General features: G+C 48.4%; 1 protein-coding gene across 5 annotated transcripts in view; it reads left to right on the forward strand.

Moving 5' to 3' along the window:
- Positions 1–651: 651 nt before the first annotated feature.
- The window catches only part of RUNX1 (RUNX family transcription factor 1), a 260177-nt gene continuing 234786 nt past the window's right edge, over positions 652–26042 (forward strand). For 2 of the 5 annotated variants that reach the window (XM_045501443.1, XM_045501444.1), the window contains exons 1-2: positions 652–881; positions 1055–1171. In XM_045501443.1, the coding sequence (XP_045357399.1) occupies positions 1114–1171 (58 nt within the window). In that variant the 5' untranslated portion in view covers positions 652–881; positions 1055–1113. Of the gene's footprint in view, positions 916–1054; positions 1172–26042 lie in introns of all 5 variants that reach the window. The other 3 variants (XM_045501439.1, XM_045501441.1, XM_045501440.1) reach the window with 2 other exon arrangements.

The following is a 26042-nucleotide window of genomic DNA, read 5'->3' on the forward strand; positions in this document are numbered from 1 at the left end:
AAACGACCTGTTGGTCACAAAACTCAAATGCTTCCCTCCCCCCCCCCCCACTTTTTTTGGACTTTTTTTTAAGCTTTACAATACCAGCAAGTGGCTAGACCCTTTCAAGGGATCAAGCTCTCTGAAAAACATTTCCTTTTATTTTGTTTTTCCTTTCGTAGTTTCACTTACGCTGCCCTGGTCTTTACCAAGTGCTGGATTGTCCTGAGCTGATGCCCAGCGTCTTAAGTGATGGGCTCCACATCCTGCCTGAGCCTGATGCCAAGGTTGAACTACTATTGAATAAGCGGCAATGAAACTGTTATCAAAATAATGAGTGGCTCCCAAAACCACAAGTAACAACAGCAAGACCCAAGTTGTCCTCCATCAGCAAAGACCATTGATATAATAAGAGACTGAGTCACTTTTCTCTACGGTCCCTCTCTTGCAGACTCTACTCGGCTCTTTTCTTGAACAGCCTCGGGGAAGGCAGGTGGGGGGGGGGGGTGGGGAAGGAAGGGCATTGCTCAGAAAGTAAAAAAAAAAAAAAAAAAAAAAAAGAAGAAAGGAAAAAAAAAAAGAAATTTGACATCACTTAAGTCACATGATTGGCAAGAACCAATTAAGACGGGCTGTGGAAAGGGGAACAGTTAAATTTGTAATTTGGGTTGTGTGAAAACTTCTTTGGGCCCCATAAACAACCACAGAACCACAAGTTGGGTAGGCTGGTAGTCTCAGAAGTCTGCGCCCGGCATAGTGGTCAGCGAGCAGGACGAATCACACTGACGGCAAACCACAGGGTTTCACAGAGTGGTGAACATCACCAACCCACAGCCAAGACGCCGCTTTTTTTTTTTTTTTTTTCAAATCTTGAACAATTTGAATATTTTGTTTTCGCCAAGGTACATGTTTCGCAGGGCTCAGGGAGCCCCAGAGGTATGGGGAGGAAAAACCAAACAACAACAACAAAAAAAAAAACCAAAAAAAAAACAAAAAAAGAAAGAAAGAAAGGCAGGGAGCCACGGTCGGGGGGTGAGGTTAACACAGTGACCTTTCTTTGGTTTTCCCTCCAAAGGTGAAAGAAATCATTGAATCCCCCGCCTTCAGAAGAGGGTGCATTTTCAGGAGGAAGCGATGGCTTCAGACAGCATATTTGAGTCATTTCCTTCATACCCACAGTGCTTCATGAGAGGTGAGTACGCTCTGGTCTTTCGATACCTTCTTTGGCTCGGCTTTGCAGATAACGAAATGGCAGCTTGTCGTAACTCGGGGCGCGTAGCTCCCGTCGATTCCCTGTCGGTTTGGTGGAAGGAATTCAAACTCAGGCGTATGATTACAAGGCTATTGGATTACTTATTCATCAGATGGCAGCTCTTCAGAAATGTTTTAATAAATACTTAGCTAAGCTGTTGAAGTGTTCAGTCGGTGTGTGAGAACTTTGTCAAGTGCAAGTAAGTTGGGCTGTTCCTGATTAAAGTCCTAGAGATGATAAAGCTCGCAAGAAGCCGTCTGGGTTTGCTTTTCTGCCCCTTGCCTGCAATGACGGTAGCTGAGCGTCCTGAACTCGGCCCGCCCCGGCGGGGGGGGGGGGGGGGGGGGGGGGGGGGGGGGGGGGGAGAGTGGGGGGGTGGTAGCGGGCACCTGCACAGCTGGCCGGGAGGGCTGGTGCCAGCGTGGGGCGGAGGCGGAGGCAGGCTGGCAGGCACACGTTAGACCAGCCTGGGGACTTCGGGGGCAAAGTGGTAGCTCTGCTGTCCCCTCAAGGGAGAGAGCGCGAGAGCCAGGCGGATCTGTCTGTGTTAGAACCACCAGGATGGGGCCACGCTCCTCGTGGCCTCAGTGCAAAGCGGCAGCCGGCGTCCTTCGGGGGGGGGGGGGGGGGAAGGGGGAAATGCAAGTTGTCGCCTATGGAGAGATCTCTGTCTCCCTCTGCGCAAAGAGCAATGAAACCGTTTCCTAAGTCTAGCGTCGTGTCGCGGCCCGGGTCATTAGACGGTGCGCTTCCTAATTGGAACGGCCCGTGTGGAAACGCTTGTCTGCAGTTTCGCAGGCAGCCTCGCGCAATGTGCAAAGCTGCGCCGGGGCCGCGGCTCTGGGTGTGTGAGTACGCGTGCGCGTGTGCGTTTTGCGCGGCGCTGGGGGGAAAAGAGGGCCGTGCTTCAACAAACAGAAATAATAAGAACATAAGAATGTCGCGAAGGCAGAGCAGTGTGTCGGGGCTCGCACTCTGACCGACGCCTGCAAAATGCGGCTTGATGGTTTGGCAGAGCGGGGACGGAGTGGGATCGGCCGGGGGAATAATTAATTTTCTGGCTACAAACTCTCGCGCGCACCCAAATAGGATCTGTGACTCATTATTTGTTCCTACAGCCAAATGAGCAGGGGAATGCAGAAGGCTGCCAGCCACTTTGTCACAACAAATGCTATTGTGAATGTCACAGGGCCTCTAGGTTTCCGGGTCCCTGAAATGTAAAAACTTGACAAAGCTGTGTGTGTGTGTGTGTGTGTGTGTGTGTGTGTGTGTGTGTGTGGAGGGTGGTGGGGGAGGATTTCAGGAGAAGGGGAAGAAAGCAAGTCATTAACCGATTCAAAGCTTCAAATTAGAGGGTTTGCAAATGCTTCTTTACTGGCAGCCGAGGAAATTTTAGTGAAGTTGAATCATGCGATGTGTGTGAGTCACACGCCCTTGTCGCAGAGCAGCGCCGGGCTCCTGTGGCAGAGACGCCGGCCGCTGGTGAGAAGCTGTTAGGCTGCTCCCTGGCTGCATTTCCTCTGGGCCACTAATGAGCAAAGGAAGCAATATTTGTAGAATAACAGAAAGAAAGATCTTCCTGCCTTCACTCCGTTTTCAATACCCTCCACACAATTATTGTTTCCTATTTTATCAAACTCAGGAAGGCAGAGTCAGGAAATTTGAAAACATTCCATTGGGCAATAGATTGGATTTGGGGCACAGTGTGAGGCTGCCTTCAAAGCTGTCCTTACCGGCCAGACGGCAGAGACGGGGAAGGGACCCAGGGACCGGCTCAAATACAGGAAATAGAAGGAGGCCCGGCCCTCGCACAGCCCCATAGCTCCTGTGCTAATGCAGGTCACTGAGCCGCCCCAGGTTAGGAACAGGGGCAGTTTGCTTTTAAGTGAGTGGGGGCGAGAGAGCCCTGAGACTCGAATCAAGACTCAGAAGGGCTATTGGCAAAAGCCCTCGGTGTCAGGAGAAGGAACTTAGGGGCTTTTACAGTCTCTAACTTGAATAATATCACATTGAGATTTCATTTCAGGGAGCCAAAGTGAAATCTTAGCAATTTCCCAGTTAGTTTTAGCAAGGTGACCCGCCAATGGAGGGTCTGCATCGTCGGGATCAGCCTTCCACGCTCACTGGAGCCAGAGGGGTGGCCAAAGGTCCTTGCTTTCGGGGCCTCTTGGGCCCTGCCTGAGAGCGTGATGCTAGGAGAATCGTGTCTGGTCATCTCCAGCAAATGGTTCTCTCTCGGCGTTCTTAGCCACATTCCCGAAGACTGGCCATTAGCAGTGCTCAGCCCCGTGGTCATTTCTTGCTACGTAAAATCTATGGCAAATGTTCCCTCCCTGGAGCTCTGAACTACGGGGGTGGGAAACAATGCCTGGTTTTCCTCCCGGGACGGTACTTTATCGGTCCGTGCAATCCTCACAGGAGGAAACCCGTAGCTCATTTTCGGCAGAGACATCCATGTGGAATCCGGGAGGAGCGAGAGGGGTGGGACCAAGCAAACCACTGTTCCCTTGCCTTGAGAGGCAAGCAAGGGTCTAAAAGAGTGGCATGCAAAATGCATGTGGTCTACCACAGAGAATGCCTCTCTGCTCCCACCATGCCGCCCCACACTCTCACTTCATTTGCTTAGGTGAGAAGGTTAGACGTGACGGACGTTCCCTGGGAGGAACGAACACGCGTGGTTCGAGCTGCAGCGTTCTGGCAGAACCCACACTGGTGTCCCCCCACGAGGCCCAAGGCGTCGGCCCCCAGGGCGAGTGGTAGATGGGAAAGAGGAAAACGGTGGCATATGCGAACTTTTGCACAATGCCTCAGGTAGCCTTGTTCTTAGAAGTGGCTTAGTAGTCTATGCAAAGCCCGAATGCTAATATGCCTCTGAGTTCCTAGAACCACAGGTAAAAAAAAAAAAAAAAAAAATCTCAGCGAGGCTGACTCACGACTGTCTTCTTGGAGGGTATCTTTCAAAAGGAATGGCAGAATACAAGGCTGAGTGAAGCGTGCTCCTCTGGGAGCCTCCGTGTGCCACTATTTTCAGAAAAACCTTCGCCGAGACGCTTCTGGCTCGACCGAAGAGTCCAGATCACAGAAAGCCGTAGGTTAACTTGGGCATCCGTAGTTTGAAAGGTGTGAAATCTGTATTATTTTTCTGGAGCCGCCATGGCGAAGCCTCACAGGCTGGGTGGCTAAAACAATGGAGATGTAGGGTCTCATGACTCTGGAGACCGAAGTCTCGTTGAGAAGTCTGGTCGAGGTTTATTTCTGGAAAGCTTCAAGGTGCCGGGAGAATTGGTTTCTTCTGAGGCCTCTCTCCTTGGCTCGCGGGTAGCCGTCTTCTCCCTGTGTGTTCGTGCCATCCTCTTTGTGTATATCGGTGTCCCAATCTCCCTTCCTATAGGGACACCGGGCTTGTGGCATCAGGGCCCACCCTAAATTTACCAGTAATCACCTCTGTAAAAACCCAGCCTCCAAATACAGCCACATTCTGAAGTGTTAGGAGTTAAGAACTCCAACCTATGAATTTTGGAGGGGACCCAATTCAACCCATGACATGCGTCTTAGCAAATCTGACTGCTTCTGGCCCACCAGGAAACCATACCCTTCCTAGGGCCCCTCCCGGATGTTGAAGACTCAGACCCTAGCCCCCTACCCCGTGCAAAACGGAGCCTCACATCTTGAAACTGCCCACACATTTTGAAACTGAGAGGGGGAAAAAAAAAGGTGCCAAAAATCGATCTAAACTCACAATCGTACGTTTCGCCATTTAGTTTCTTTGCACGCTAACAAACCTTTGAAAATGACAAAGCAATTCTGGAGCGTTTAAGTTTTAAAAGAGCAAAAAGCTGTCCCCAGAAGAAGCCAGGCCTCGGTTCTGTTTCCTCCAGGGGGACTGTCCCCGGATTTCAGAGTCCTTGCAAGGCACACTTCAGCAGCGAGGGTGGATGGTGGGGGTGGGGGAGGGTGTCAGGCCGCAGGAGGCCCCACATCTGCTCGCACACCAAGTGCAGGCCCCGTGAACAAGCAGTAGCCGAAGTGTCTTCAGAAACGGCAGCCGACCCAGGAGCTAAACAGCCAGAACCCTTGGAGAGCTTTTGGAAAGAAATCAGGAGCCAGGAGGTTCTTTTGTTCCCTCAAACTAGCCCTGAGATGTGTGCTCAGGAGAGACCTGCCCCCTTACAGAGAAAGCGGGGCTGGGTCTGATACCCTGGGCCGAGGAAGGCTCCAAGGCCACCACACATGGAGACTCTATTAGAGACACCAGCCCTCGGCTGGGAGTCGGTGTAGAGAGAGCCCGGAGTCGATGGGAACAGTGAGAGAACAAGGCGGGGCGGCGGGCTGTAGGTGAACCAGGCACGGACAGCCCAGGGATGATGGACTTTTCCCTTCCATTTTTCTGGCTTTAGCCGAATAGCAAAAGCAGCTTCTCTCGTGAGCCTCGGTTTCCTCGTCTACAAAACAAGGAGGTAGTGGTCGTACCCATGGCTAATGCAGCTGTGTGGACTGAATTCAGTAACCTGTGTAATGTGCTTGGCACAGTCACAAAAACAGGCAGTTAAGTATTAGGCAGGAACTGAGAGGAGAGAGGGAAGGGTGGTCGAGGCTGGGGCGGGGGGTGATGTACGGTCTGGGCAAAGGTGAAGCAGCGGGAACCCCAGTGGGGTGTGGGAGGTGCTAAGTAAGTCAGCCCGATGGCTTTCCCATCGTCACATCACCCTTCCCTCACTCAGAAGTACCCACAGAGAGGACAGGAGAGAAGCCTGGACCCTTCGTATAGCTCAACTCAATCATTGTGGCTTTTCTTTTTTAGAGTTTTTTATTTTTTTTATGTTTATTTATTTTTGAGAGAGAGACAGAGACAGAGAGAGACAGAGTGCAAGCAGGGGAGGGACAGAGAGAGAAGGAGACGCAGAATCCCAAGCAGGCTCCCGGCTCCGAGCTGTCCGCACAGAGCCCGACGCGGGGCTCGAACTCACGAACTGCGAGATCATGACCTGAGCTGAAGTGGGATCCTTTTTTTTTTTTTTTTTTTTCAACGTTTATTCATTTTTGGGACAGAGAGAGACAGAGCATGAACGGGGGAGGGGCAGAGAGAGAGGGAGACACAGAATCGGAAACAGGCTCCAGGCTCTGAGCCATCAGCCCAGAGCCTGACGCGGGGCTCGAACTCACGGACCGCGAGATCGTGACCTGGCTGAAGCCGGACGCTTAACCGACTGCACCACCCAGGCGCCCCCGAAGTGGGACCCTTAACCGACTGAGCCACCCAGGCGCCCCACCAGTGTGGCTTTTAAATATGGAGGCTGACTGGGGTGTGTTGTAACATCAACCTTGACCGATGTAGCTCCTCCTCGAGAGCCCTGGTGTAGCTTGATTTTCCTCAAGGCCCTTCTTAACGAAAACACCATTTCGCCCTTGAACCCCATGCAAGTTCTCCAGGCCTCTGAGAGGCTGCCTATTTTCGTGCGCCTCTGAGACATTTCTGATCACCTACTTTATCAAAGCCCAGAGATGGAGAAGCCCTGTCTGCTTCTGTCACTGGGGGAGGGAGCAGAGGCCACACAGGAAACTCCAGCTCGTTTTCAGTTTCTCAGGTAGCTTCCTAGTGACCTAGATGAGTCATTGAATGTCTCTGTGTCTCAGTTTTCTACCAAAAGGGGCTGGTAATGTTCTAGACGCGCCGGCCTCCGAGTTACAAAGTTCCTGTTCAAAATCTTTGAACGCGTCAGAGAGCTGCCCTATAGCACATCACAGAGGCTCCTCTTGTGGCTACACGAAGCGGCTATTTTTTTTTTTTTAACTATTTGATTTCCTGATAGGAAATAGTCCTCCTACCAATTCGCACACGCAAAGCATTTTCCCACATTGGCTTGAAAAATTTTCCTTCTAACTCCCGTCCTTTAGAGAATTCTCCAGAAGCTGCTCTGGTCCCTGAACAGAGATTAAAATCTGCATAACACTTGCCCTGTGACTCTCATTCCTTGACTTCCCCCATCCCTCCTCCTGGGTGCCGCCAATGCCCTGCATTTCCTGAGTAAAATAAGGCTTAAGCAATGTGTCTTCCTGGGCCTGTCCCTTCCCCACCAAAAAATGTCATAACTATGATGGCCCACAGTAGTCGAAAGGGACCATTTCCTTTAAGAGCTTGGCAGGCCCTGCACACAGGCAGAGAGTGCTTCTGGAGAACGATGGATGATTCCTGAACACGGAACCGAACGCAAAACCTCAAGTTACTACTGGCGTGCTCGAAAAGTATGCTTCGACACTCCTCTGGATTGCAGACTCCCCCTCTTTGTCCCACTCCCTTGCTCTCTTAGCTTTCTGAATCTCTCTCTCCCTTCTCCTTCCCCTCCACTCTCCCGATAACACCCAATGATGCCCCCAACGATGCCTGCCGTGCAAGAGAGAGAAAAAACTAAGAGAAATAAACTACGTATCCAAAAGATGATTACGGTAATGAATTGTATCACAGTGACATGCAAAGTGCAAACCTCCTGCTAGAGTTTATCAGTGAGAATTACATTTGGCTGCATATTTAGGAAAAGCTGACTCCAGCCGTTTCAGCAGCCGGGTATTGGCCCATCTCCTGCGGCAGGCGGTTCGAGAGGACAACCCACGGCTGGTTCGGAGGGGCCGTGGTGCTCTTGTGTTTAGGCCTGAACCTCAGCTCTGTCCAGGCAGGAAGGAGATCGAGGGCCCAAACCCTCTCTTCATGAGGCTTTTTGTTCAGCAGAGGAAGAAGCCCTTCTCTGCAAACTTCCCCTTGGATGTCTTGTAGGCCAGACCCAGGTCACAAGACCTCAGGCTTGGAAGGTGTCTGGGACGGTGGGGTTGTCACTTTCCTGCCCTGAGAGGGAAGGGAAGCAGAGGGGGAGGGCAGCTGGGAAGGGGGGTCCAGTGAGCCCCATGCAGCACCTTCCAGGACAGCAAATGCTGTTCCCTAGACCGCCTGCTCCCTGATGACATCTCGTCTCATTTGTCCCAACACTTTCCATGTCGGCAGTGCTTTGAAAATACATACGGGGCGACCCCGGGTTCTTCCTCGGATCTTCATGATCCTCTGGAGACGGGATGGGGCGGGGCCCGGAGCTGGTTAAATGGGAGTCAAGGTCACACTTATTCTCTTTGTCACACTTGCCTCTCGGGTGAGAGAAGACAAGCAGACAGCCTCACGTCCACGGGAGTGCTGCTTATGTGAGAGCCACCATACCTGGCCTGGGGGGCCGAAGTACCTGTCAGTAACTGGAAATAGTTTACTTTTCCCTCGCCCTGCTCCTTGCATGCTCCAAAGCTCACGACTCGACACCCTGCAACTTTTGTTTTTTAAGGTTTTATTTTTGAAAGAAGGAGAGAGAGAGAGACAGAATTCGAACAGGGGAGGGGCAGAGAGAGAGGGAGACACAGAATCCGAAGCAGGCTCCGGGCTCCGAGCTGTCAGCACAGAGCCTGACAGGGGGCTCGAACCCACAGACCATGAGATGGTGACCTGAACTGAAGTCAGGCGCTCAACCGACTGAGCCACCCAGGCGCCCCATACTTTTATTATTATTATTATTATTAAGAGGATTCTTTTCTATAGAATTTCTTGAGAGGAGCTTTTTTTTTTTTTTAACTTGCCCTCCTTAAATTTACCTCAAGACGTTTTTATCTGTGATGGAAATAAAACAACCAGATAATAACCCTCTATGGAAGAGATAGAACACATTCACACCTTGTTTTCTGCAAGTGATAGATTATTTCTGCTTCGTAACGACCGGCCCTGTCAACTTCCTCAGTCTGGATGCAAACTACCTCCCTGCAAGCCAGCGCCTCAATAAGGAAAACAAAAAAATCTTTACACAGTGTTTCCCTGAAATAAGCAATAATGTAAATCTCTCATTTCGTCTTGCTGTATGATCGATGTGCACTTAGAGAACCCGCTGGTCTCGTGTATGCCAGGGGTCTGCGGTCCTTATGTGTCTATTTTCAGATGGACTTCTTTCTAGACAGGGAGCTCTCCCAGGCATGTTGGGGGCCCGAAGGTAAGAGAGCCCCCAAAATAGAAATCTCAGTTGGCTAGTTAGGTTTGTTCAATGGCTCCACTGATTTCAAAACTGATGCTTCATTGTATAAACTCGCAGCCCGTGTTAAAAGGATTCTAAATCAAGGACTCAACTTGGCAAATCTTGAAACCACGTCCATTAAGGGGCGCCTGGGTGGCTCAGTTGGCTGAGCGTCCGACTTCTTCGGCTCAGGTCACGATCTCACGGTTTGTGAGTTCGAGCCCCGCGTCAGGCTCTGTGCTGACAGCTCGGAGCCTGGAGCCTGCTTCGAATTCTGTGTCTCCCTCTTTCTCTGCCCCTCCCCCACTCACACTCCATCTCTCTCTCTCTCTCTCTCTCTCTCTCCTTCAAAAATAAATAAACATTAAAAAAAATAAAAAAAAAAAAAAGAAAGAAAGAAACCACGTCCTTTGGGAGAAAGAACTATGTGGCTGTGACATTTGCAAACATGTGGCTCCTTTCCCTTCCCGGCTGACTGTCCCACTTTTACTCCTGGTGTTTGACGTGTCCTCAGCAAAGACTGTGACTCTTCCAAAGAAACTTTTTCTGATGTCTGATGGAGAATGAAGTCATTAGATGAGCAAGAAATGAAATCAGTATAGCCCAGGGGCACCAAAAGCAAACCTCTGTTTCTACCTGTCCTGGAGAGCTCGATTAGTCGATATTAGTATATCAGATCAACACTTAAGTTCTTCTGAAAGTGTGTAGGGTTTCAGACCTTTGTTGTTGTTATTGTTGACCTTAAAGAAATATCTAAAACATATTGCAGTAGCCAGTTGGCCACATAGGGGTATGTTTATTTTTTTATTTTTTTATATGAATGGCTGTGTCACCATTTTATTCTCTTTTTTTTTTAATATGAAATTTATTGTCAAATTGGTTTCCATACAACACCCAGTGCTCATCCCAACAGGTGCCCTCCTCAATACCCATCACCCACCCACCCCACCCTCCCACTCCCCATAAACCCTCAGTTTGTTCTCAGTTTTTAGGAGTCTCTTATGTTTTGGCTCCCTCCCTCTCTAGTCATTTTTTTTCCTTCCCCTCCCCCATGGTCTTCTGGTAAGTTTCTCAGGATCCACATAGGAGTAAAAACATATGGAATCTGTCCTACTCTGTATGACTTATTTCACTTAGCATAACACTCTCCAGTTCCATCCACGTTGCTACAAAAGGAAGTATGTTTAAAAGAGTAAACGGGTCACTTAGAATCTGAAACGTGCTGCATGGTAATCTGGGCTCACGGGCCACCCTGGGGTGAGCTTTCTAAGGGAGCTGAAACATCAGAGCTGCTCTCTCATTGCTCAGGGAAAGAACAGTTTCCTTTTGCTCTGCATTTTTTTTCTAAGCGTGCATACACTTCAATGGTTATTTTTTCTTGTAGCCTCAAAATGTGCAAAAGAAAACATAGACGAGCTGAAGCACACTGGCTTGGGGGCCATTTTTTTCCAGAAGCAGTCTTAACATCAACCACAGTTTGCTGCCTTTTATTACACAGCTTCTGCTGCGCTTTGAACTACATGCACCAAGCCCCTCATTCCACACACCGTCTGCAGGCTGCATCTGGGAGGCCCCAGCCACCTCCCCAGTGGCCACAGCTGAACTTGACACTCACCCACTTTGCAAGGGTATAATTTATAAAAATCTGAAACTGCATACATGTATAAAGCCCCTGCAAGGGTCTGGAGAAAATGCGAGGAAGGAAAAATAGCTCTGGCCTTCTGGAAACTTCTGTCCACCCCCAGCCCTTTACAGGCTGGAGCACGTAATGTGGTGGGAAAGGGTAAAAATGAAATTACATAGGCACTGACAAGGATGAACAGAGAAACTCAGGCAGCAACTCTCTCATTATTGAATCTACTATTTATAAAGATCAGGGTGGCCATGACTCCCAAAGTTCTAGAGCGGAGGAACAAGTATTAAACAACCTTAAGCAAATATTAGGACTTTGAAGGGTGTGGGGTCAGGTAAAGACACACAAACGCCAACAATGGACATTCTGTTCAGCTGCCAATCATCCTACATCATTGCTTCATATTTAAAAATAAAAAAAAAAGCTCCTTTTTTTTTGTGTTGTGTTCAAAACAAAGCAATCATTGTATCTGTGTCATGGAGGTGTATGAATATGTTTAAATAACAAATGAACTATGAGACATCATCCTGTTTAATATTTCTAAATTGTGTGTGTGTGTATAGTTTTACATATATAGCTCTATATAGTTTCAGTTGGCATTTGAAACTACATATGTATAATACAACTGTATGTATAATATATAATATACAATACATAAATATATAAATACAGCTGTATATATAATATATAATATACAATATATAAATATATAATATATATTATATGCAAATCTATAAATACAACTATATGTATAATATATAATATACAATATATAAATCTATAAATACAACTATATGTATAATATATAACATACAATATATAAATATATAATATATATTATATACAAATCTATAAATACAACTATATGTATTATATATAATATACAATATATAGATATATAATAAACAATACATAAATATATAAATACAGCTGTATATATAATATATAATATACAATACATAAATATATAAATACAACTATATGTATAATATATAACATACAATATATAAATATATAATATATATTATATGCAAATCTATAAATACAACTATATGTATAATATATAATATACAATATATAAATCTATAAATACAACTATATGTATAATATATAACCTACAATATATAAATATATAATATATATTATATACAAATCTATAAATACAACTATATGTATAATATATAATATACAATATATAAATATATAATATACAATACATAAATATATAAATACAGCTGTATGTATAATATATAATATACAATATATAAATACAACTGTATGCATAATATATAATATACAATATATAAATATATAATATCTATTATATACAAATCTATAAATACTATATGTATAATATATAATATACAATACATAAATATATAATATACAATACATAAATATATAAATGCAACTGTGTGTATAATATATAATATATAACTATATAATACATCAATATATAAATACAACTATGTATAATATATAATATATGCATATAATATATAATAAATAGCACATCACATGGAACATATAACATATAATATATACTGTGGCTGGAGTGATCTTAGACATCTCTCTGCCTAGGACCCCAGAGACATTCACTTTTCTAAGGGGTCACAGCTGGTCAATACCTGAGTAAGACCCAGGAATTGGCTCTGCCTGGCCCCTGGCCCCTAGCATTTTATAGATACTGGACTTTGGTGGCAGATTCCACCTGGAGTCTCAATAATTAGCAGACACCTCTCCCAATCCTCCTTAATTACTCTTCTCCTTGGTCAGACGCCACAGCCCTTTACGGGCTAAATCCCTTTCATTGTGGGGACACATTAAGTAGAGGAATTTATATGGAGTCCGCAGCTGAGGTGCGCGCGTTAGGAAGAGAGAAGGGCCTCCTCTGCCCTGATGTGATTTGGATGTTCTCACCCACCCTGTGGTTTGCATGTTCTCTTTTACCGGTCAACCCAGCAGTGCCTTCGCTAAGCTGCCCACCGCACACCCGCCGCCCCCTTAAGCAATTTTAGGGTTAACCAGGTTGGTTGTAATGAGAGTCTCTGGTGAAATCTGAAAAACCAGAGGAACTACAAGCGTGCATGTTCACGAAGAGAGGGGAGAGATGGCTTTGGCTAAGGCTGCCAGCCTCCAGCTCTCGAAGGGGGACCCTTGGGAAGTAGGAGAATGCTGTCTTCCCACAAGATCTGAACCCAGGCTACAACCCCCATCAGGGATATCTGTCCTCACCGCACTCCTGATTCAAAGTATGTATGGTCTCGAGTAGCCTCTCTCAAGAAAAGTAAAGGCTTTTTCCTCTCTCGAGCATTCTCTCATACACGCTCGCACACTCGCAGAGGCTAGCACTCAAAATTCACACACCTCAGACAGCCCACTGGGATTTCTCCCCATGATGGACTGAATTGGACAAAACCTTTTCTAGGGGGAACAGGAGCTTCTGAAAGTCGAAAGTCACTTCCAACCTCTCCCGATCATGTGACACATAAATAAAACTTAATTAGCGTACCCGAAAACCTATGCATAGCGATTTACTTATAAATTACATGCCTGCACTTCTGTGCTGATATAATTATGGTATACGCGTTATAAAAGACAGCCTAAAAATGGAAATTAAAATAAGATACACCTAAAGTGCAAGTTGTGATGCTTTTCCCTTCTCCTCCAAGAATACCCTAATTTGACACAGAAAAGTTCTGGACGCCTACAAATTGCTAACTGGGACTCCGCTTTTACAAGCAGACCTTTATTCCTTCCCTTGGACTCTTCGACGGATGTTTAAGCATAAGCTTCACTCCGGAAGGAATCAAGTGTTCTTGATCGCCAGGTCTTGATCCGCCAGGCGGGGTGGTGCGGGGGTCCCGGGGCTTTGAGGTCAGGGGGTTGGTTTCTACCCCATCACCAGCACTCACCACCTGCGTGAATTTGAGCCATCTACCCGAACGTGCGGGGCCCGGGTTTCTCATCTGTAAAGCGGGGGCAACGATCCCTACTTTGGAAGGTTGTCAAGCTTTGAGGTAAAACATGAAGCAGCAGACACAGGAGGAGCCACTAGGTGAAAAGTAGCCCCGAGAAATGCCACGGAAGACGTGTAGAACAGGGGCTACGGCGGGAGAGTAAACCTCTGCTGAGCCCAGAGAGGGGCCCTGTGGCCAGGCACAGACGAGGATGAATTACCAGCTCTACTTCTCTTGTAACAGCGCAGAAATGATCTTAGTGCTTCGTGGCAGAGGGCTGAGCTTCACAAGGCTGAACTGGTCATAGGAAAGCTGGTATTTATTGGGCATCAACTATGTACCAGCACTGCATTGGTGCCAAGCTCTTGCTTGTGTCACCTCATGAAATCCTCCGCGAAAACCTGTGAGCAGGAATTCTCATCGCTAATCAGATTTCACCGAGGGAAGCGTGGCACGCAGAGGTTAGGTAACCTGCGAGAGGTGGGGCTGAATGCAAATGAGGGAGCCAGGGGCAAGTGGAGGAGTTCACCGCCGAGCCCACGGTCTGCCTGTCGGGAGGTTGCCCTTCTCTTGGTTCGACACCCGACAGAGTTAGAGACGAGTCGAGGCCCCCGGACAGCAGGTGACACCGTGTGTGCTGGGAGAGAGGAGAGGTTGAACCTCAGGCGGCCTTGAGCCGGGGTACCATCCATTATCCTGGACTGCTTACATATCTCTGGATGCATTCAGCAGTGTGGGTCCCTCCCATCCGCGTCACCGATGCCCGGCTCACTTTGACCCTCATGGTGGTCCCGCCCCATCAGAGCTGCCCCCAAGGGAGACATTCATGTGGTTCCAGGGCAGTGCACGAGAGACGCTTCTCTAAGTCGCTGGTGCTCAAACTAGGTTGTATGCCTGAATGGCCTGTTCCCAAGGCAATGGTGGGATGCTACTTTGGGTGGGGAGAAACCAGCCCTAAGTCTCTCTCCCCAGCCATCTGTCTTAATCCATCGGTCTGGGAGCCTGCCAGGAGTGGCACTCCTGCGAGACAGCAAGGCACTTTGCAAAAAAGTCTTCAGGAGGTGCTCGCTCACAGGTGGGCTGACCCCACAGGCCGGCCTGACTTTGAGAGACAGCGCCTCCTTAAACTTTGCGCCCTAGGTGGCTCCCTTGCCGCATCCTGGTCCGCGTCCCGGGACCCACATACAGAAGAGCCCACAGAATGATCTGCCCAGTAATCAGGGGTCTCATACATGAGTTCATCCTTTAGGAAGCCAAGGAGCCCCCCCAAAGCCTGCACTGTCATGACCCTGACCCTGGCCAGGGTTCCAGTGAAGGTCCCAGCAAACGCCCACATCCAATTATTCCCATGGCCGAGATAAAAATTCTACCGTGGAAGCAGCGGACTCAGCTGTGCCACCAAGAAGTGGCTTCGACCCCTCCTGTAAACAGGACCCTCCATGTCACTGGGGGCCAGCTGCACAGCCAGAGACCCACTGACTGGTTGGTGAGCCTTTGAGAACAGCCTCTCCACCCTTCGGCAGAGACATTTGTCATTTCAGAAGTCCGTGTTGCCAGTGCTCCGACATCATTACAAATCCTGTTTTCAAGTAGGTGGGTTTGAGGTTTTCGTTTTCTCTTTAACCTTATTAGTATAAAAAGGCATTTCCCATCTGATTAGTCTACAGCCAGTACCACAGAGTCACAGAAAGTTCCTTCCCTTTCTCCTTGGGCTCTCCACGTGGCAAAGGCCGCAAGAATTAATTACATTTCCCCCCCACCCCCAAAGCCAGCTCACAGCCAGTGAGAGGCCCCTGCTCACCGAGAAGGCAGGGAGCCCGCCAGGCTCTAATTGCTGCTATGCAAACATCTTAATGGGAACAAATTAAAAGGCGCTCAAGCTAATTATTCTCCACAATAAAAAATAATAGTAAACTAATAAAGCTCCTCTGGAAAGGTGATTCTGTATCACCTCAAAAGAGTTGCTTTCCTTATGCAGAGTGTGCAAATGACAGGGAAAAAAAAATCTCCGTGCGCTAGAGATTATATGTGGGGAATTCTTGTGACTCAGAAAACACCCTCGCATGCTTACTTAGGGCCATCTGCATGCACCCCAGGGCCCGGCCCAGCCTGCCCCAGCCCGGCTTCCCTCCCTCTCTCCGTCCCGCCGTCTTCCCTCCGTGATCTCCGCTTGACCTTCAGGCAGGCTCTGGTCCTTCCTGGGGAATCCTGGCCCCCAGGCCCCCAGTGGCCTCCCTCGGAGGCCCTAGCTGCCCACGTCAACCACGTCAGGCCAGCCTCGATCCTGTCACTCACACAGAAATGACAGCCTCATCTGTCCATTCCACGTTTCGGTAACGTGGCCCGAAGGAGTAGAAGGCAGGGAAGGACCTTGCTGCCTGGCCCTGAACAGGTTCTGGACCAGGAGGATGAGAGGGAGGAGCCCCCACCGCCAGACTCAGTGCAGTCACGTGCCCTCTGTGCTTCCGCCGGGAAGGCTTCTGGCTTGTGCCGCAGATGACAGTTCAGTCTCACGGCTGCTTATTAATGACATTCACCAACACTCACCGGTGCTTACGAAGCAGCAGGCACATTGCCACCATGATCCCTTTCAATAAAAACCTTATGAGATAAGTACGGCTCTTAATCCCCATTTGACAACAATAAAAAAGGCACACAGAACAGCCCAGGCCACAGGGCTGGCAGGAGGCAGAGCCCAGCCCGGATGTCGCTGGCTTACCCACTTGTATCCCCGGACAGGGCGGGCGGTGGTCACGGCCCTCCGGGTCAGAGGGCTCCCGCTGTCGCCTTGAGCCGCCTGCTTACCTTCTCTGGGCCTCCTCTCGTCCTCTGAGCAGCGGGTGGTGGCGGTGCTTACCTGCTAGGTGGCCATGAGGACTAAGTTAGGAATACCGGAATACACGGCAAACTGTAGCTGAATTCACCCGGGGTAGTGGGGCTTCGGCTGCCCACCTGATTTGCCTTTTTTTTTTTTTTTTGCAAGACACCACTCTGCTTGATTTTCCCCCTTTCGTCTTTACACACCACGGCAAGCGAACTCTGCAAAGCGAACCCTGATGTTGGCACTCACGTGAACGCACAGGGGCATCTGATGGATTGGATCGGCAGGTCCACTGGATCCATTGGCTCAGCCACTGGCCAGGAGCTAGTGGCTCAGGCATGGGATGCAGTGTGGAGGGGGGGGGGGGTTGGGCAGAGAGCCCTGGGCTGATGCGGGTCTCCGCTCCAGCTGTGTGTACCCCTGCACGTGATCTTCCGCTCCCAGGTCCCACCTGGGAAATGAGAGGGCGGATGTTTGAGATCTTTCCGTGCTGACCTTCTAAGTGAAAGGCATCGTGCAGGCTGCGAATCCGCCTTCTGTTAATTCTGTGCAAAGCTTCTCACCCTCACCACTGTTGACTTGGGGGACCAGACTACTGTTCGTTAAAACTGTGCTGTGTGTTGGGAGACGTCTAGCAGCATCCCTGGCCTGCACCACTGGATGCCAGACGCATCACCACCCCAAGCTGGGACAAACAAAAAAACGTCTCCAGTCATCGCCAAATCTCCTCGAAGTGACGAAATCACCCCTTGTTTGAGAACCACTGCTCCGGAGAAACCTTAGGGACCAGTCCATTCTTGGTGCTTCCCATTTACTTATGGGTCAGGAAATTTTAAAAATGTGGTGATTCTGACCCTCTCCGACATGTTTGTATCCACCACACCTGGCTGGTCCCCATCTTCCAGCGCTGGCTCAGGCTGTCCACCAAAAGGGACGGTCCATGAGCAAGGGCCTTGAAATTAGGGCAGGCAGCCAGAGTTCCCGTAATTAAGAGCAGAGAATCAAGGGTACCTTAAGATTCCAGTCTGCTGAGGACAAACAAGAAAGAATTAGTAAATTGGGGTTACTTTCGAGAAGAAATCAGACCTGTTAACCTGACCTTCAAGAGTTTTTCTAGGGCAAGAGAGGGAAAATTAGGTACTCCTGGGACAATGCGTCCAGGCTGTTGTGGTTGACATACACAATGATTAAAGCTCAGCAGGAAGAAGTCACCCCATAGGAAGTGACAGGAAAGCATTGGGGAATGTCCAGTTGTATTGAGCAAGCACTATTATGTAGCATTTTCCAAGGGCCAGGCCCTGTGTTAGGTGCCTACAAATAGGCACTGACATCATTGTTGTCACCTACACAGGGGGACACTTAATCTCCTCGTTTTGCAGATGGGGGACCGGGGGCACAGTGTGCCACAAAACTCATCGAGGTGCACGCGGCTGGGAAGTGGCATGGTGGGGCACCACCCTAGTCTGGTTTGGGGTCCTGAATGCTTAACCGCTAAACTACGCATACTTAAGAGACAGTCTTCTAGAGAGGGTGTGACCTGGGCACTCATGTCCTTTGGAATAAAGTAAAAATGAGCGATCTTAGCCTCTCATTACAGACATCAAGGGAAATACTTGACAGCAATAGAGCTCTTAACTATTTCAAAACTATTAGAAGCTCAGGAGGCTGCCGTTCTGAATCCTGATTTTGAACAACCCATTTTATTTCCTTTTTCATATGGGTACTCTCAGCAGGTCTTGGATGAAGGCTCTAGATATCTAGGAGAAAAGTAGTCAAAAAGACCAGGTAGGGAGAGATTCCAGGACCTACAGATCATTGAAGATTTAGTCAAAAGTTTCAGAAGTGCCAAAGCATCTTCAATGTCACTGTTCTGCATATTATTTTCAAATCCTCTCTGGGGAAAGATTTCTTCTGCACAATTGTCATTGCTCCCATAACTTCTGGTAGCAGGGTTATCCAGCCAGTCCATGGGGCTGTTGTTCAGTGCAGGGAAGTCAGTGTGCGAGTTGTAAGTCGTGGGACGTGTGTCTGTTAGAAACGCTGCAGGAAAAAGACCAGGCATCCCCACACCCCTGTCATAGACATAGATGGACACAGTCTATGTTTGCTCCCTGACGCCACTGGGCTACCAGAGTGATGCAGGGGTAGCCAAGACTTCTAGGGTACCCATTGGGGTCTCCTGCAACAGGGCACATTCTGGTTCTATTATTTATTCGGTTCATGTAGGTACAGCAGTACTCACCAAAATGTAATTCAAGGTTTTCTGTTTCTAAACATATTCTCCCAGAGACTCTGAGCTCTTTGAGAAATAATCTCATGAATCCTTTTCTCTTTTTCTCACAGCACCTGAAAAGGTGTGGGCACTAAACAAATGTTGGATGGATGGACAGGTGGATCGGTGGATGGATGGATGGATGTTTGGATGAATGGGTGGTGGATGGATGAATGAGTAGACGGATGGGCAGAGGGATGGATGGATGGATGGATGGATGGATGGATAGGTGAATGGATGGTTGGATGGATGGATGGATGAATGGATGAATGGATAGATGAATGGGTGGATGGATGGATGGATGGATGGATGGACAGATGGATCATGGATGAATTTTTGGATGAATGGATGGATTCATGGATGCATGGATAGGCAGCTGAACAGATAGATGGATAAATCCACTGGCCTTGTGCTTACTGCTGAGGTATAGAAGGCCCAGTTGTATGGGCAGAAGAGGCCACGATAGTCTCTCTCCAGCCATACAACCACAGCTGGGAGTGAGAAATTAAGACCTCTACTCAGACTTGGCCCCCCACCTTAACTCTTGTGATTAGCTAAGGATAGGAAAGAGTATGTGGGGATATTAGAGTAAGGAGAAGCAGGCTGCATGGGGCTGATCCCACTTTTGTCCAAAGGGTGTTGGGCTGGAAGGTCTGCTGGGTGTCCATTGTGGGAGGCTGGGTAAGTACACAAGAAACATGTGAGAAAAACACATAGTGAAGGGGCTTTTTCTGTTCCTGAGTTGACTGGTTTGTGCTTTAAATTGAATACCTTTGTGGAAAAATAAATGTCAATGAGCAAGAGAATCTCTTATCTCAGGATGGATAATGAGGTCCACTCCATTTCCCATCGAGTTACCTCTAAGACATCAAACAAAAAACAACAGAAGGGATGCCCTCTATTCTTCTGTTACCAGTTTAAAAAGGCCTTTTTATTGGAAAGCTAAACCATTTTTTTTTCCTGTCCAAAAAGGAAAACTAGTGGAAAACCAGAAAAGGCTCGGTAAATAACTTACAGCAGATTTGTCATTAAGGTCTCGGTTTTGCCTTTCTCGGTAAAGACTTGGGAAGGTGAGTGGACACAGAGACTGTCTTGTAGATGCAGCACGTTTTCTCCATAGCTCTCAATCAAGGGGGGGAATGGTCTTCAGTGAAATGTTGGCCAGGTGACGTTGCATACGCGCGTTCCCCATTCTGTTCGGAAACCATGAGTATTTGTTGAACAACTGGAGTATCTTGTGTTCCTAAACACGCCGACCATTCTCCCAAAGCCCATCTGCACCTAAATGCCCCTCAGCCAGGCCGGGACCCAGGTCCCATGGATACACTCAGCTTTGCCCATAGCCACATCTGCAGCTAGGAAGGATTCTGTCAAGCTTGGCCCTCATTCTTTGTTCCATTCAGGAACATTCCTTAGCGGATCCTCTGTCCAAATAAATGCCTTCTTATATTTGTAATTTTCATCCTTTTCCTTAAGATCTGTTCTTGTGGTTCCTTTCCCATGGATCTGTTTGCTCAGTCTCCTTTTTCATTTGTTTAGACCATATATTGGAAACTTCTTTCCAGATATATTTCCCATTTCTTTTCCCATTTTCTTCACCAAGCTTTTCACCATGAAGTATCTTAAATTGGTGGTTCTTAACTAGAGGGAGCGGGTGTGAGGTGAGGGGCAGTGTTGCCCCTGGGGCATATCTGACAATGTCTAGAGACATTTGTAATGGCTACAAATGGCGGGAGGATGGGAGAAGTGTACTGGGATCTAGCCAGTTGAGGCAAAAGATGCTATCACACTTCTCACAATGCACAGGATAGCCCACTACAGTAGGGAATGACCAGGCCCCAAATGTAAATAATGACGAGCTTGATAATCCAACCTCGTATTATCTATCACCAGAGTTATGGTTGTAGAGATGTATTTCTGCCCTTTATTCGACCCTCTTGGTGTTTTGCTTTCTGGAAAGTGCTACCCCTCCCCCTGAAATTGGGGAAGCAAGTGTGCATGTCTTCAGGGAGTGAGAACCTGTCAAAGGGTAGGTGGAAACACTGAAAGGCCTTAGAAATTATGGTGGCAGAGGTCATTTGGGGATTCCCAAGGACCAATATCATAGACCAGTATCTATTCTAAGCACCTTTATATTACAAAAGAGGATCCTAATCTCTTTATTATGTGGAGGAGGAAGCTATCACCTTAAACAGATGTTCTAAAGACTATCATAAGGGCTTTGAGTATCAGAGGAAAAGGAAGAAGACAGATAAAAGACAAGAGAACCCAGCGTAAAGAGACAAGGCCAGAGACAGCATATAGAGACACCAGATCATAGGCTGGAGAGAGGAGATAAGGAGAAGGCAGGAGTCCTAGGAGCAGAGTTTGGGGGCACGTCCACACAGGTGAGCAGAGTGACCACACAGCCAACAAGGATGTGCCTGAAACCCAAGAAGGAAGGGATTCCTCCTGAGGCCAAAAGATTCCCGTAAGAGACAAGTTAAGGATTGGAGGAGAACGATGGGGCTGTGGTTGAGAGGCACTGAAGGTGCCTGAAGCAAGGAATAGCCTGGAACACCAGGAGGTATTCCTCCAGGAAGTATATTGAACTAAGGAACAGGGTTCTATAGGTTACTAGCACCCTCTGTGCCTGAGGCTCTCAGGCGGTCTCCATACATTGTCCCCTTGCCCACCCAATGCCTTAGGAGCCAATATTGTTAGCTGAGTTTGAAAGTGAAAACATGCAGGCTCTGAGATAACAGTAAGAATTCAGAGCTTAGAAAGGCCAGGAAAGAAAGCCAAGTCTGCGTGAGCAGTAATCCTAGCTATGTTGGGATGAAAGTTGAGGTATATTTACTGCTCTCTGCTAATCATTGATGTACTATCATACTTTTATTCTGTTTACTTACATGTAACACGTGAAATTTCCTCTAACTTGAACTTGGAGTAGGCTGTTGAGCTGACCACCAACTGTGCAAAAAAGAAGGAGAGAGGTCAGTTGGAGCAGAGGGGACAGTGGGGAGAGGCCACTCAAGAGAGTCACCACCACCAGGGGATGAGTTTGAAAACCAGACATCCATCCTTTGGTTTGTAGATTTGATCATCTGGATTTCAAGTAGAATGGAAACTATATTTAACAAGAAGAAACTCCTTCCCCACTTCACACAGCAAGCCGATGAGCTGGGCGTCCACCCTCCCCTTTCCCCACTCCATCTGTGTCTTTCATGACTATATAACCAGATTTTCAACATATCACTACCACCCCCATTTTCCTTCCCAGCCTCTTCTGATCCCAGACCCACTGGGTGCCTGGTTGATCGCACTCTGTAGAACATGTTAGCAATGACCCATCAGCGAGTGTACTGAGTGGCTGATGTGTGCGTGACCGTGTATTAGAAGATAGCCTGGAATGCAAAGATTACGTGGCATGAAGTGGCCTTCAGGGAGCTCACTGTCTGGTAAAGAAGGCAAATCCCAAGCAGGAGAAAGAGTCAGGGGACAAAATGATAATCGAAGAGCGCAGCAAAGACGGGAGAAGCATCACACCAGGAAGATGACTGGTTGCTGAACTCAGAAGTGATCTGTGGAGGGTCCAGAGGAGAAGTGGCCATCTTATCCGGGGCTGGGGAGGACGAAGGAGATGACATAAATGAGGCGGCCAGTCGAGCTGGTTCAGGAGATGCTCATGGGCCATGAAGAGACCACTCTGGCTCACCAGTGAGCAGCAAAATTGAAGCCAGATCTTTGGATGTTGCAGAAGGAAGGCCGAACTTGAACTTGCCGATGGGGGGGGTGGAGGGGGTCCTAAGTTGGCAGTACCTAAGAATCCCGCTGCAGGGTTTGTTAAAATGCAGATTCTGGGGCCTCATGAGAGACCCTGAGAGGCCCCAGAATCTGCATCTTCGCAGCCCCGTAACCTTGCTAGTACTTAGAGAGATGCTCAGCAACAGGAAGGCTTGGACTGGTTTTGATGAAGTCAAAATAGAATCTTCATGAAATTTCAGGGTGTAGTCAGATTCAGTTCTCCATCTGACAGCTTGCGCCTGCTCTGCAGGGACGTATTCCTTCCAGAAGGGTGAGGCTTCTCGTGATTTTTCTCGCATACCATGGATCTTTCTAGTCCGGTCTCTCCGAGCCAAGATCGCACTTACTGCTTATTACCTGCGACTCAAAAATATGTACTTTAAAGCGTATGCCATGGGATTCTAGGGTTAGCGAGAGATCAAGTCGGGTCTAGAACACTCAGACGTGGGCTCCGGATCCTATCCCGCTGCACCAAACTACACAGCTTCTGAAAAAGCTGTGGACGTGCGGGAATTCCGAGATGTGAACACATCTCGTCAACAGGAGGCCCCTGACTGGTTTGGAGTTTCTTGTGTGAGCTTTTTATGTATTTGTCACATCCTCCCCCTCCCCCACCACCTGTGGGCCCAGGACCTAACCTAGACTCTCCCGAATCCCTGAAGGTGGTCCCAGCTGGGATGTTAAAAATCCCTTAACTCTTTCGAATTTTCCTTCCCTCCGGAGCAGAAAGGAATTCACTTTTCCAGTAGCAAGGTGGCGGGCATTAAAGCACAGCCGTGGGAACAAATGCCTCTTGGCTGAAGTTAAGTGCAAGGCCTCCGTGAGGATTCACTCTCCTGCGGAACCCTGGGCCCCGTGGCTTGGAGCCTCCACAGAGACTCCAAACAAGAAATTTATGGCAAATGGCCAGACAGGACTCTCCCAAGGCCTTGCTTTGAGTCAAAATGTGGTCTTGGGGCTAGTGACATCACCTGGGAACTTGGTACAAGTTCAGAATCTCCAACCCCGGCCCAGACCTGCAGAATCAACCTGTATTTTCACAAAAGCTTCCTTCCCGGCGATTTGCAGGCACGCTGACGGTCAAGGAGCTTTGTCCTTAAATCTCCAGCCTGGCCCCCACGATTGGGCCTCCCCGGCTCCAGATTCTTGCAAAGGCGCAACAGTGTCATCAGTTACAGGGTAGAGGGTGGGGGCCCCCGGGTTTCACTCCCTCCTGCCTCCTCACCCGCCCTCCTCGACGCTTTCCCAGCGGCTGCACCTGCAGGCTCCTTTCTTCTCTGGGAAGCCTCTTAAAACAGACACCCCCCCCCCCCCCCCCCGCCTTGCCTCTAGGGTGGGGCTGCACTACCTCTTTTCTCTCTCTGAGCCTGGGATGCTGACAGCCTCAGATGGAGGCATCCTGTTTGTCGAAAAATAAACCGGCAGTTAAAGCAGGGTTGCGAGAGCGAGAAAACCACAGGCCTGCGCGCCACTGATAACGCGGGCAGGCAGCTTTTGCAGAAGTTCCGTCGCTGCAGCGCGCGCCGCGCCAGGACCCGCGCCACCGCCTCCCTTCCTGTCGCCGCTGCTCTCGTCCCCCCCCCCCCCCCCCCCCCCCCCGCCGTTTCTGGCTGTTGCCTTCTGCGTTGCTCTTTCGGTTAACTTCACCCATTGCTTTTTCTCAAGGATGCCCTTGCTGCCGCTCCGTGCAGACGGAGGGATGGGGCCGACGACCCCCCCCCCCACCTCCCGAGGGAGCGGATACGCGCCGACCCCGGGCTGGCCGGTGTGGGGTCGAAATTTAAGACCTGCCAGGAAAATGGCACAGTTGAGGAGGAGGTGAAGTTGCTTTCTCTTCCGCAGTGTCTAATGCTTTGGCCTGCCTTTAAATACAAACAGAAAGTAAAAAAGAAATAACAAAAAGCGATCCAGAGGAGACCAGTGATAAGCAAAAAGCTTGTGGAAAAGGAATCCCCAAGTCCAGTATCCAGATTGTTTTCTTTCTTGGAGTAAACTGACCTGGCCTGATTCCATGCGGTGAATAACTAATTACCAATCTTCCCCTTTTGGGGGATATTAAAAGCTCTTTCCCCATTTGCCTGTTATCAGATAAGCAAAGCAGATGAGAAGTCAGTGGGTAACCACAGGTACAACCACAATATTCGCTGGAAACCAAACAACTTGACCCTCCAAGCCAAAGGGTGTAATTGAGAATTAACCTGAAAATAGTTTCACACAAGCTATAAAATTCTGTGTTCTCAAATCCCTGATACAGACTTCTCTGCCTGAAAAGAACAATCACCCACCCACGCGTGCGTGCGGCCACGCACACACACACACACACACACACACACACACACACCCCTCTCCAATCACAGAAAATGGCTCCTATTGGGGTTGCTTCAGAGCACAGCAGAGGGAGGCCACCGGGCATCCCAGGGGTCCTGATCTTTGCTGGGGCCGCTCCAGCTACCCATACATTTTAAGGTTCTCTTCCTGAAGTTTCAGATTTGCTTCTGTTCCACTGTCCAAAAACACAGGGTAGAAACAGACCATCTGCATCCCTCAATCGTCCTGTGTTCGTGATGAATAACCAACTACCCTGGGGGAATAAGAATTGCCCTTATTTGTAAGGATTTCCAGAGAGTCATATCATTTTCCCATTTCCTCCCCTAGAAACGTCTTCCAATTTGTAAACTCTCCTGTCAGGCAGCTCCTCATGGGAAATCACTCCTCAGACTCTTTCTTGCAAGCCCATCTTCCCATTTCTGTGACCGTTTAGTCTTTATCTCACGCATGCTTCCTGCTGACTTACCATGTTCTCCCAATTAAAGCTGCTATGCTTGATCCCAATAAATATAAGTCCCCATACAGGTGGGCTAATCCAGGTATAGACTCTAATAATAAATAGCTCAACTTGACGATGAAAGTCTTTACTCAAACAAAAACTCAAGTCAAAGGATAATTCATTCTTAGGGAAGGAGGAGAGAGGATGAGCCAAGGCTGGCACGAGCCAGGTATGGACAGTGAAGTTCACGGTCTATTGGGAGTGTAGGCTGCCTGTCGGACTGACACTCGGGAAGCTCTGTGGGAGGGCACGGTTCTCCAGGCCATGGAGGGCTTTGAATACACTCAAGAAGGAACCTTCTGTGGCGGACAATTGCTCAAATCGATGCACGATTATTTATCTTCATGACCTTGCAGACCTCACTGAAATGTCCTCAATCAATTTCTTTCTCATTTAAGCGCTCTTATAAACAAATGAATAAAAAGAGAGCGAATGGAAAATAATAAATCTGATTTTTCTGCATATTCCAGAATTTCCAC

The sequence above is a fragment of the Leopardus geoffroyi genome, chromosome C2 (assembly GCF_018350155.1).
Source record: "Leopardus geoffroyi isolate Oge1 chromosome C2, O.geoffroyi_Oge1_pat1.0, whole genome shotgun sequence".
NCBI lineage: Eukaryota > Metazoa > Chordata > Mammalia > Carnivora > Felidae > Leopardus > Leopardus geoffroyi.